The 13,196-nt window shown below is 67.9% G+C and overlaps 1 protein-coding gene across 1 annotated transcript; it reads right to left on the bottom strand.

Moving 5' to 3' along the window:
- Window positions 1-66: 66 nt before the first annotated feature.
- Window positions 67-13,067, bottom strand: LOC128801844 (pyruvate carboxylase, mitochondrial-like). Its single transcript, XM_053967970.1, has 14 exons — window positions 12,835-13,067; window positions 12,645-12,738; window positions 11,282-11,408; window positions 10,016-10,200; window positions 8,765-8,930; window positions 7,997-8,142; window positions 7,211-7,328; window positions 6,372-6,523; window positions 4,278-4,396; window positions 3,064-3,226; window positions 1,988-2,170; window positions 1,105-1,249; window positions 296-385; window positions 67-71 (listed from the first exon to the last, which is right to left on the bottom strand). The coding sequence occupies exons 1-14, from the start codon at window positions 13,065-13,067 to the stop codon at window positions 67-69; spliced, it is 1,926 nt and encodes a 641-aa protein (XP_053823945.1).
- Window positions 13,068-13,196: the final 129 nt, after the last annotated feature.

The raw sequence follows: 13,196 nt of genomic DNA on the forward strand, positions 1-13,196 counted from the left end.
ACACCCTGGGGAGACTCTGGGGTCACCCTGGGGTCACCCTGGGGACACTCTGAGGACACCCCGGGGTCACCCTGGGGTCACCCCGGGGTCACTGAGGACACCCTGGGGACACCCTGGGGTCACCCTGGGGACACCATGGACACCCTGGGGACACCCCGGGGTCACTGAGGACACCCCGGGGACACCCTGGGGACACCCTGGGGACACCCTGGGGTCACTCTGGGGTCACCCTGGGGACACTGAGGACACCCTGGGGACACCCCGGGGTCACTCTGGGCCCGTGCCCCCCACTCACCCATGGGCACCGGGGGGGGGGTGGGCTCCACCAGCGCCGCCTTGGCCTTCACGGGCAGGGGGGTGCTGGGCCCGTTCACCATCACGTGACCTGGGGGGGGACAGGTGTGACAGGGGGGTGACAACGCCAGGGACCCCCCCCCAAACCCCCTCAGAGACACCCAGAGCCCCTCCCCAAGAGCCCCCCAAACCCTTCCCGGCCTCTGCCAGGCTCCTCTAAAACCCCACAGGAGAGGGTTTTTTTTTTTTTTGGGGGGGGGTTTTCTCACACCTGGGCACACCTGGGGGGGGGACAAACCCCACACCTGGGGACACCTCGGGAGAATCCCTACCTCACCTGGGGACAGCCGGGGTGAGGGAACCCCACACCTGGGGACACCTGGAGGGGACAAACCCCAGACCTGGGGACACCTGGGGACCCTCGGACACACCTGGGGGGGGGACAAACCCCACACCTGGGGACACCTGGGGACCCTCGGACACACCTGGGGGGGACAAACCCCACACCTGGGGACACCTGGGGACCCTTGGACACACCTGGAGGGGACAAACCCCACACCTGGGGACACCTGGGGACCCTCGGACACACCTGGGGGGGACAAACCCCACACCTGGGGACACCTGGGGACCCTTGGACACACCTGGAGGGGACAAACCCCACACCTGGGGACACCTGGAGATACCTGGGCTGGCTTCCTCCGCCCCATGGGGGCCCAGGCGTGTCCACAGAACCCCCCAAAATCCCTCGCAGCCCCCCGGGGTGCCCCCCCAGGTGCCCCCCAGGTGCCCCCCGGGTGCCCCCGCGCTGACCCAGGTAGTGCAGCAGTTTCTGGGCGCGGTTCTGGCCCGGGCGCAGGTGGAAGAGCTCGGGGTTCTCGTCGATGAACTGCGTGTCGGCCGCGCCCGCCAGGAACTGCGGGTGGGCCAGCACGTTCTGCAGGAAGGGGATGTTGGTCTGCGGGGACACAGCGGCGTCAGGGGGACACCCAGAGCCCCCCCAGAGCTGGGCCGGGGGCTGGGGGCGCCCGCAGCACCCCCAGAACCTCGGGGCGGGGGAGAAAGGGGCGCCGAAAGCCTCGTGTGGGGCAAGGGGGGGACGTCAGGAGCCCCTAAATCCACTTGGGGGACGTCAGGAGCCCCTAAATCCACCTGGGGGACGTCAGGAGACCCTAAATCCACATGGGGGACATTAGGACACCCCTAAACCCACTTGGGGGACATCAGGAGCCCCTAAATCCACCTGGGGGACGTCAGGACACCCCTAAACCCACTTGGGGGACGTCAGGACACCCCTAAACCCATGAGGGACATCGAGACCCTCCCCAAATCCCTGTGCAGGGCACGGGGGGGGGGGGGGTCACCCAGACTCCCCCAAACCCCTCATCCCCCCCCAAAATCCCCCAAACCCTCTCATGCTCCACCCCAAAACTCCCCCCCAAACCCTTCACGTGTCACACAGGACCCCCCCCCAAGACCCCCAAACCCCTCCTGGGTCACGCCAGCCGCCCCCCAACCCCTCGTGCCCCCCAGGGACCCCCCCAATACCTCCCACACCCTCCAACGTCACCCCAGGACCCCCCCAACGACCCCCCAAATCCCTTCCTGCACCGTTTCCCTCCCCAAACCCCTCGTGCACCCCCTGAACCCCCCCCGAACCCCCTCCCCAGACCCCCCCGGACCCCCCCGGCCCCACCTTGACCCCTCGGATGCGGAACTCGGCCAGCGCCCGGCTCATCTTGGCTGCGGCCGCCGGCTGGTCCGGCCCGTGGGCCACCACCTTGACCAGCAGGGAGTCGTAGTGGGGCGAGATCAGAGCGCCCTGGAACGCCGAGGCCCCGTCCAGGCGGATCCCCATCCCCTCCCCGGAGCGGAACACCTGCGGGGAGGCACCCCCAGAGCCTGAGACAGCCCGGAACGCAACGGGAACGCCCCGGAATGCAATGGGAACGCCCCAAAATCCAACGGGAACAGCCCGGAACGCAACGGGAACGCCCCGGAATGCAATGGGAACGCCCCAAAATCCAACGGGAACAGCCCAAAATCCAACGGGAACAGCCCGGAACGCAACGGGAACGCCCCGGAATGCAATGGGAACACCCCAAAATCCAATGGGAACAGCCCAAAATCCAACGGGAACAGCCCGGAACACAACGGGAACGCCCCGGAATGCAATGGGAACACCCCAAAATCCAATGGGAACAGCCCGGAACGCAATGGGAACGCCCCGGAACGCAACGGGAACGCCCCAAAATCCAACGGGAACACCCCAAAATCCAACAGGAACAGCCCGGAATGCAACGGGAACAGCCCAAAATCCAACAGGAACACCCCAAAATCCAATGGGAACAGCCCGGAACGCAACAGGAACAGCCCGGAACCCCATAGACACCCTGGAATCCTATAGACACGCCAAAATCCAATGGAAACACCCTAGAACCCTATAGACACCTGGTGTCCTGGCAGTGCCAGGGCTGTCCCCATCCTGGTGTCCCAGTGTCCCGGTGTCCCAGGGCTGTCCCCATCCTGAGTCTATCCCCACCCCGGTATCCCGGTGTCCCGGTGTCCCAGGGCTGTCCCCACCCCGGGGTCCCGGTGTCCCAGGGCTGTCCCCACCCCGGGGCTGTCCCCACCCCGGGGTCCCAGGGTTGTCCCCACCCCGGGGTCCCGGTGTCCCAGGGCTGTCCCCACCCCGGGGCTGTCCCCACCCCGGTGTCCCGGTGTCCCAGGGCTGTCCCCACCCCGGGGTCCCGGTGTCCGGGGGTCCCACACCTCGATGCGGCCGGTGTCGGGCTGGAAGCCGCGCGCGGGGTCCTCGGTGGTGACGCGGCACTGGATGGCGCAGCCGTTGACGCGGATCCGCTCCTGCTGCAGCCCCAGCTCCGGCAGCGAGCGGCCCGCGGCCACCTGCAGCTGCGCGTGCACCAGGTCCACGCTGGGGACACGGGGACACGGGGACAGTGGGGTCAGGGGGACATTGGGGTCAGGGGGACACGGGGACATTGGGGTCAGGGGAACATGGGGACAGTGGTGGGACAATGGGGGACAGGGGGACATGGGGACATTGGGGTCAGGGGGACATGGGGACACGGGGACAGTGGGGTCAGGGGGACACGGGGACAGTGGTGGGACAATGGGGGACATGGGGACATTGGGGTCAGGGGGACACAGGGACAGTGGTGGGACAATGGGGGACACAGGGACATTGGGGTCAGGGGGACACAGGGACAGTGGTGGGACAATGGGGGACACGGGGACATTGGGGTCAGGGGGACACGGGGACAGTGGGGGGACAACGAGGGACATGGGGACATTGGGGTCAGGGGGACATGGGGACATGGGGACAGTGGGGTCAGGGGGACACGGGGACAGTGGGGTCAGGGGGACATGGGGACACGGGGACAGTGGGGTCAGGGGGACATTGGGGTCAGGGGGACACGGGGACAGTGGTGGGACAATGGGGGACACGGGGACATTGGGGTCAGGGGGACACGGGGGGACACAGGGACATGGGCTCAGGGGGACATGGGGACACGGGGACATTGGCAGGACAATGGGGGACACGGGGACAGCGGGGACATTGGGGTCAGGGGGACACGAGGACAGTGGGGGACAATGGGGGACAGTGGGGCCAAGGCATTGTGGGGTACAGGGGACATGGGGACAATGGGGGGACACGGGGTTAGAGGACACAGGCACCCAGGGACAATGGGGGGCCATGGGGACACGGCGGTCCCTACGCCATTATTAGGGTCCCCCCCCCACTGTTTGTGGGTCCCCCCTGCCATTTTTGGGGTCCCCTGCCATTTTTGGGTTCCCCTGCCATTTTTGTGGCCCCCCCTGCCATTTCTGGGGTCCCCCTGCCAGTTTTGGGGTCCCCCTGCCATTTTTGGGTTCCCCTGCCATTTTTGTGCCCCCCCCCACCAGTTTTGGGGTCCCCCCTGCCATTTCTGGGGTCCCCCCGCCGTGCCGGGGCCCCGGCTCACTCGGTGATCTCCTCGGTGACCGTGTGCTCCACCTGCAGCCGCGAGTTCACCTCGATGAAGTAATAGTCCCCGCTCTGGTCCACCAGGAACTCCACGGTGCCGGCGTTCTCGTAGCCCACCTGGGACCCCCGGCCCGCGGGTGAGGGGGGCCGGGCGCCCGCAGCTCCTGGGCCCCTCCCCAGCCCCAACTCCCCCCATGGTCCCCCCCGGGGTCCCCCAGTGTCCCCCTGGGGTGCTGCCCTTGTTCTCCTGCTGCCTCCATGTTCTCCAGATCGCCCCGTGTCCCCCTGAGCCCCCAATGTCCACCTGTGACCCCCCAATGTCCACCTGTGACCCCCCCAATGTCCACCTGTGACCCCCCAGTGTCCCCCTGAGCCCCCAATGTACACCTGAGCCCCCCCCAATGTCCACCTGGGTCTGTCCCTGTCCACCTGGGTCCCCAATGTCCTCCCAAGATGCCACCCCCATTCTCCCAGGCTGTCCCCAGGCTGTCCCCACTGTCCCCAGGCTGTCCCTGCTGTCCCTGGGCTGTCCCCGGGCTGTCCCTGCTGTCCCTGTTGTCCCCACGCTGTCCCCTGGCTGTCCCCACACTGTCCCCAGGCTGTCCCCTGGCTGTCCCTGCTGTCCCCACACTGTCCCCACGCTGTCCCCGCGCGCTGTCCCCAGGCTGTCCCCAGGCTGTCCCCAGGCTGTCCCCGCGCTGTCCCCTGGCTGTCCCCTGGCTGTCCCTGCTGTCCCCACACTGTCCCCAGGCTGTCCCCTGGCTGTCCCTGCTGTCCCCACACTGTCCCCTGGCTGTCCCCGTGCTGTCCCCAGGCTGTCCCCTGGCTGTTCCTGCTGTCCCCAGGCTGTCCCCTGGCTGTCCCTGGGCTGTCCCTGTTGTCCCCACGCTGTCCCCAGGCTGTCCCCAGGCTGTCCCCGCGCTGTCCCTGCTGTCCCTGGGCTGTCCCCAGGCTGTCCTTGGGCTGTCCTTGGGCTGTCCCCATGCTGTCCCCACTGTCCCCTGGCTGTCCCCTGGCTGTCCCTGCTGTCCCTGGGCTGTCCCCAGGCTGTCCCCCCCGCTGTCCCCTGCTGTCCCCGCGCTGTCCCCGCTGTCCCCACTGTCCCCTGCTGTCCCCTGGCTGTCCCCAGGCTGTCCCCGCGCTGTCCCTGTTGTCCCCAGGCTGTCCCCTGGCTGTCCCTGCTGTCCCCGCGCTGTCCCCTGGCTGTCCCTGCTGTCCCTGCTGTCCCTGCTGTCCCTGCTGTCCCCTGGCTGTTCCTGCTGTCCCTGGGCTGTCCCCAGGCTGTCCCCAGGCTGTCCCCACGCTGTCCCCACGCTGTCCCCGCGCTGTCCCCAGGCTGTCCCCAGGCTGTCCCCTGGCTGTCCCCGCTGTCCCCACGCTGTCCCCACGCTGTCCCCGCGCTGTCCCTGTTGTCCCCAGGCTGTCCCCGCTGTCCCCAGGCTGTCCCCTGGCTGTCCCCAGGCTGTCCCCGCGCTGTCCCCTGGCTGTCCCCACTGTCCCCTGGCTGTCCCCAGGCTGTCCCCAGGCTGTCCCCGCTGTCCCCGGGCTGTCCCTGTTGTCCCCAGGCTGTCCCCTGGCTGTCCCCGCTGTCCCCTGGCTGTCCCCAGGCTGTCCCCAGGCTGTCCCTGCGCTGTCCCCTGGCTGTCCCTGCTGTCCCCTCGCTGTCCCTGCTGTCCCTGGGCTGTCCCTGCTGTCCCCTGGCTGTCCCCAGGCTGTCCCCGCGCTGTCCCCACGCTGTCCCTGTTGTCCCCAGGCTGTCCCCTGGCTGTCCCCTGGCTGTCCCTGCTGTCCCCACACTGTCCCCACGCTGTCCCCGCGCTGTCCCCTGGCTGTCCCCGCTGTCCCCAGGCTGTCCCCAGGCTGTCCCCGCGCTGTCCCTGCTGTCCCTGGGCTGTCCCTGGGCTGTCCCCTGCTGTCCCTGGGCTGTCCCCGCGCTGTCCCCAGGCTGTCCCCGCGCTGTCCCCTGGCTGTCCCCAGGCTGTCCCCAGGCTGTCCCCACGCTGTCCCCAGGCTGTCCCCAGGCTGTCCCCTGGCTGTCCCCACGCTGTCCCCGCGCTGTCCCCTGGCTGTCCCCGCTGTCCCCGCGGGTCACCTGCCGGGCCAGGCGCACGGCGTCGTCGGCCAGGCGGGCGCGGAGCTCCGGGGGCAGCCGCGCGGCCGGGGCGATCTCCACGACCTTCTGGTGCCGGCGCTGCACCGAGCAGTCGCGCTCGAAGAGATGCACCACGTTCCCGTGGGAGTCACCTGGGGGAGCAGGCACCCCAAAACTGGGACTGGGAACCCCAAAACTGGGGCTGGGAACCCTGAAACTGGGACTGGGAACCCCAAAACTGGGGCTGGGAACCCCAAAACTGGGGCTGGGAACCCTGAAACTGGGGCTGGGAACCCCAAAACTGGAACTGGGAACCCTGAAACTGGGACTGGGAACCCTGAAACTGGGACTGGGAACACCAAAAAGGGAACTGGAACACCAAACATGGAACTGGGAACCCCAAAATTGGAACTGGGAACCCCAAAATCGGCACTGGGAACCCCAAAATTGGAACTGGGAACCCAAAATTGGAACTGGGAACCCCAAAATTGGAACTGGGAACCCCAAAATCGGCACCGGGAACCCAAAATTGGAACTGGGAACCCCAAAATTGGAACTGGGAACCCAAAAATGGAACTGGGAACCCCAAAACTGGGTCTGGGAACCCCAAAAAGAGAACTGGAACACCAAACATGGAACTGGGAACCCCAAAAATGGAACTGGAACCCCAAAACTGGGTCTGGGAACCCCAAAAGTGGATCTGGATATCCCTAAAAGGAACCCTTGAAAGGGACACGTTTGTCCAGGTGTCCCCAGAGACCTCCCCGAAGGCCCTGAGGACCTCTCAGAGTCCCAGGGACCCCCGAAAAAGCCCCAGGGACCCCCCAAAGCGGCCGTACCCAGGATCTGGACCTCGATGTGCCGCGGGCGCTCGATGAATTTCTCCACAAACAGATCCCCGTTCCCAAAGGCGGCCAAAGCCTCCGAGGTGGCGCGGGAGAAGTTCTCCTCCAGCTCCTGCGGGACCCCAAAAGTGGCTCCCCAAATTCCAGGGACCCCCAAATTCCAGGAACCCCCTAATTCCAGGGACCCGAAAACCCAGAGACCTCAAATCCCAGAGGCGCAGTCCTGGGGATTTGGGGTTTCTGGGATTTGATGTTGCTGGGGAATTTAATTTCCCAGCAATTTGGGACTCGGGGGATTTGGCATTCCTGGAGGATTTGGGATTTTGAGTGATTTGTGCTCCCGTGGATTTGGGTCCTGGGGGATTTGGGTTCGGGGGATTTGGGGTTCTGGGGGATTTGGGTCCTGGGCGCTGGAATTCCAGGAGATTTGGGGTCCTGGAGGATTTGGGTCCTGGAGGATTTGGGGTCCTGGAGGATTTGGGTCCTGGAGGATTTGGGGTTCTGGGGGATTTGGGTTCTGGAGGATTTGGATCCTGGGGGATTTGGGTTCTGGGGAATTTGGGTCCTGGGGGATTTGGGTTCTGGGGAATTTGGGTTCTGGGGGATTGGGGTCCTGGGGGATTTGGGTTCTGGGGGATTTGGGTTCTGTGGGATTTGGGGTTCTGGGGGATTTGGGTTCTGGGGGATTGGGGTCCTGGGGGATTTGGGTCCTGGGGGATTTGGGTTCCTGGGCGCTGGAATTCCAGGGGATTTGGGGTTCCGGGGGTTTGGGGTCGGTACCTGGGGGGCTCGGACCACCCTCATGCCGCGGCCGCCGCCGCCGTGGGCGGCTTTGAGGATCACGGGGAACCCGACCCGGGCGGCGAAATCCTGAGCCTCGGCCAGCGCCGACACCGGCGACGGCGTCCCCGGCACCACCGGCACCCCTGCGGGCACGGCGGCTCAGAGACCCCAAAATCCCCCCCAAAAAATCCCCCCTGAAACCCCCCAAACCCCAAAAATCCCCCGGAGACCCCAAAAATCCCCACCAAGACTAACAGAACTCCCCCCAAGACTCCAGAACTGCCCCTGAGATTCCCCAAAAATCCCCCCAGACCCCCTGGGATCCCAAGACGCCCCCTGAAAGCCCCAAATTCCTCAGAGATCTCCCCCCTCAGCACCCCCAAATGGCACAAAGCCCCTCCAGGAAGCCCCAGACTCCCTCTATCCCCCCCAAATCCCCCTTGAACCCCCCCAAACCCCCCTTTAACCCAACAAACCTCCCCTGGAGCCCCCCCAAACAACCCCATAACTCTTCCACAGCCCCCCAAATCCCCCATATCTCCCCCCAGTCACCTCCTAACTCCCCATATCCCCCCCAAATCCCCCTTGAACCCCCCCAAATCCTCCTTTAACCCCCCCAAATCCCCCTTGAACCCCCGAAATCCTCCCCAAACTCCCCACAACCCCCCAAATCCCCTTTAAACACCCCCAAATCCCCCTCGAACCCCCCCAAACTGCCCATAACCCCCCCTAAACCCCCTCTGAGCCCCCCCCCGGGACCCCCACCCGCGGCGATGGCGATGGCCCGCGCCTCCACTTTGTCGCCCATCTTCCGGACCACCTCGGGCCGCGGCCCCACGAAGCGCACGCCGGCGTCCAGGCAGGCCTGGGCGAAATCCGCCCGCTCCGACAGGAACCCGTAGCCGGGGTGGATGGCATCGACCTCGTTCTCCTGGGCAAGCGCGGGTCAGCGGCTGCCCGGGCACCCCCGGGGGGCTTTGGGGCCACCAGGGCACCCCTGGGGCCACCAGAACACCCCTGGGGCCACCAGAACACCTCCAGGGCAAGCGTGGGTCAGCGGCTGCCCGGGCACCCCCAGGGGCTTTGGGGCCACCAGAACACCTCCAGGGCTTTGGAGGTCACAGGGCCACCAGGGCACCCCCGGGGGGCTTTGGGGCCACCAGAACACCTCCAGGGCAAGCGCGGGTCAGCGGCTGCCCGGGCACCCCCGGGGGGCTTTGGGGCCACCAGGACACCCCTCTGGGCACTCAGGAGTCACGGGGCCACCCCAATGTCCCCAGACCCCCCCCAGCAAAGGGACACAGGGGGAGCACGAGAGCATCCGCTTATGAGGCCAAGGGACACCCCCAATGTCCCCAGGTGTGTCCCCAGGTGCGTCCCAACTGTCCCCAGGTGTGTCCCAGCTGTCCTCTGCTGTCCCCAGGTGTCCCCAGGTGTGTTCCAGGTGTCCCCAGCTGTCCCCAGCTGTCCCCAGGTGTCCCCAGCTGTCCCCAGGTGTGTCCCAGGTGTCCCCAGCTGTCCCCAGCTGTCCCCAGCTGTCCCCAGGTGTCCCCAGCTGTCCCCAGCTGTCCCCAGCCGTGTCCCCAGGTGTCCCCAGGTGTCCCCAGCTGTCCTCAGCTGTCCCCAGCCGTGTCCCCAGCTGTCCCCAGGTGTGTCCCAGGTGTCCCCAGCTGTCCCCAGCCGTGTCCCCAGCTGTCCCCAGGTGTGTCCCAGGTGTCCCCAGCTGTCCTCAGCTGTCCCCAGCCGTGTCCCCAGCTGTCCCCAGGTGTGTCCCAGGTGTCCCCAGCTGTCCCCAGCCGTGTCCCCAGCTGTCCCCAGGTGTGTCCCAGGTGTCCCCAGGTGTGTCCCAGGTGCCCCCAGCTGTCCCCAGGTGTCCCCAGGTGTCCCCAGGTGTGTCCCAGGTGTCCCCAGCTGTCCCCAGGTGTGTTCCAGCCGTGTCCCCAGGTGTCCCCAGCTGCGTCCCAGCTGTCCCCAGCTGTCCCCAGGTGTCCCCAGGTGCCCCCAGGTGCGTCCCACCTGTGCCACGCGGATGATGTCGGGGATGTGCAGGTAGGCCTGCACGGGGGGCAGCCCCCGCCCCACCAGGTACGCCTCGTCCGCCTTCTGCCGGTGCATCTGGCCGGTGTCCTGCTCCGAGTACACGGCCACCGTGCGGATGCCCAGCTCCGTGCAGGCCCGGAACACGCGGATGGCGATCTCACCTGGGGACACGGGGACACGGGGACACGGGGACGTTGGGGACATTGGGAAGACTGGGGACACTGGGGACATTGGGGACACGGGGACATTGGGACATTGGGGACACTCTGGGATCATTGGGGACATTGGGGATGTTGGGGACACTCTGGGATCATTGGGGACATTGGGGACACTGGGGACACTGGGGACACTCTGGGGTCATTGGGGACATTGGGGATGTTGGGGACACTGGGGACATTGGGGACATTGGGGACACTGGGGACGTTGGGGACACTCTGGGGACATTGGGGACAATGGGGATGTTGGGGACACTGGGGACATTGGGGACACTGGGGACGTTGGGGACACTCTGGGGACATTGGGGACAATGGGGATATTGGGGACACCATGGGGACATTGGGGACAATGGGACACGGGGACATTGGGGATGTTGGGGACATTGGGGACATTGGGGACATTGGGGACACTCTGGGGACTTTGGGGACACTCTGGGGACACTCTGGGGACACTGGGGACAGGGCTGTGATGGGGACAGGGCTGTGGGGACATGGGGACACTGCGGGGACACGGCCACCGTGCGGATCCTCAGCTCCGTGCACGCCCAGGACACGTGGATGGTGACTTCACCCTGGGGACAGGGGGACACTGCGGGGACAGCCTGGGGACAGCCTGGGGACATGGGGACACCTTGGGGACAGCCTGGGGACACCGTGGGGACACTGGGGACAGCCTGGGGACATTCTGAGGACATGGGGACACCTTGGGGACACCTTGGGGACACCTTGGGGACACTGGGGACAGCCTGGGGACACTGAGGACATGGGGACACCTTGGGGACACCTTGGGGACACTGAGGACAGCCTGGGGACACCGTGGGGACACTCTGAGGACATGGGGACACCTTGGGGACACTGCTTGGCAACCTCACCGGGGGCCACACGGGGTCGGGGGGGGATTAAAGGGACATTGGGGGATCCGGAGGACACGGGGGGGCTCAGGGGCTTTGGGGGCTCAGGGGATTTGGGGTCTCGGGGGGTCTCGGGGGGCTCAGGGGGGGGTCTCGGGCCGTGGCCAGCCGCTCACCCCGGTTGGCCACCAGGACCTTGCGCAGGGGCCGGTAGCTGACGGGCCGGGCGGGCCCGGGGGGGCCCCGGAGCAGCCGCAGCCCCAGGAGGGGGCGGCCCCCGCGGGGGCGGCACAGCTGGAACATCTGGGGGGGGGGGGGGGGGGAAAGGGGATGGGGGTCAGCGCGAGCCCCCAGCCCCCCCGGGGAGAACCCCCCTCCCCTCCCCCACTCCCCTCTGCCCCAGTGACCTTTGACCCCCCCCCCACCCCAATTGACCAAAAAAGCCCCTGGGCTCCCCCCCCTCCCCGCCCCCGCTCCCCCCTGCCCCAGTGACCTTTGACCCCCCCGATTTGATCTCCCCTCGCACGGGGGTCTCCCCCCAAAATCCCCCCCCAAAATCCCCCCCCTTGCACGAGGATTTTTACACAATGCCCCCCCCCCAGCCCCCCCCCCCCTTTTGCACACTCAGGGTCCTGCCCGGGCCTGTCCCCCTTGCACAACCCCCCCGCCCTTGCACAACCCCCCCCTTGCACAACCCCCCCTTGCACGGGAGCCCCCCCCACAGCACGAGCCCCTCTCCCACCCCCCCCATTCCCCCGGGACCCCCGTGCACAAATCCCCCCCCCCCCCCTCAACCTCCGCACGACCCCCGCCCCCCCCCCCCCCCCCCCAGCCCCGGTACCGTCCCGCGCTCTCGCCTGGCCGTGTCCTGTCCCCTCTCTCCGGTGTCCCCTCCCTCCCGAGCCCCTCGCCGGTCCCGACCCCCCCAACCCCCCCCCCACCCCACCCCTCCCCGGGGTTCCCCCCGCCCCCTCCCGCAGCCCCCGCCCCCTCCCCCGGTGAATCATTGACCGGGGGGGGGGCAAAGTCCGCCCGGGCCCGGGGGGCACCGGGGGGGGGGGGGGGGGGGCGGCACCGGTGGCGCCACTTTGGGGACACCGAGGGGACACCGAGGGGCGAACTGGGAGCGCTGGTCCGCACCGGGGCTGTGGGGGCTCCGCAGGGGGGGGCTCGGCCCCTGTAGGGGGGTCCGGCCCGAGGGGTCCCGGCATGACAGGGGGGGGCACGGGGGGGGGGGTCTTGGGCCATAGAGGGGGTCCCAAAGTGGGGGGTGTCAAAGCGGGGGTCCCAAAAGGGGGGGTCCCAAAGCGGGGGGAAAAGGGAGGGGTCTCAAAGGGGGGTCCCACATGGGGGCCCCACAGGGGGGTCCCGGGCCCATAGGGGGATCCTGTGGGGGGGTCCCCAATTCCGGGCTGTGCGTTTGGGAGAGGGAGGGGGGAGGTGGCGGGGGTCGCGGCGGGCGGGCGGCCCCTCCCCCCCCCGGCGAGGGTCATGTCGCGATAGTCGGGCGATCCCGGGGGTCACGTGGTGCCCACTCACCGCTCCGCCACCGCCGCTTCCCCCCGCGTCCCGGCGGCCCCGCTGGCCCCGCCCCCCTCTGCCCCCATTGGCCGCCCGCCAGCGGACACGCCCACTGTCAGCGGGGGCCACACCCCTTTCCCCAAACGCGGCGCTTCATTGGCCCGGCCGCCTCCGCCCTCGCCTCGCTATTGGCTCAATCAAATGTCACGCATTCCTCAGGCCACGCCCCCTCGCTCCCGGCACCAGGAGGCGTGGCTCCGTGACGTCACAGCCGAGCCTCCCGCTGCCATTGGCGGCTCCGCGGGCGCTGACGGGGCGGGGGCGGAGCCAAGGGGAGGGGCGGGGTCGGGTGATCTCACGTGATGTTTGCAGGCCCCGCCCTTTCCCGGCCGTCCCGCCTGCGGTCCGCCCGCCCGGCAGGGGGCGCGCTTTGCCGGCCATGACGGCGCTCTCTGGGCCGCCGGGAGCTCTCTACGGCCCCCGCCCCCTTCGGGGGGTCCCCCCGCCATCCCGGGGGTCCCCCCGCCGCAGTCGGGCGCTCTGCGGCCGCTTCTGCCCCCCTCAGGCAGC

Source organism: Vidua chalybeata, chromosome 32, assembly GCF_026979565.1.
Source record: "Vidua chalybeata isolate OUT-0048 chromosome 32, bVidCha1 merged haplotype, whole genome shotgun sequence".
Classification (NCBI taxonomy): Eukaryota; Metazoa; Chordata; class Aves; order Passeriformes; family Viduidae; genus Vidua; species Vidua chalybeata.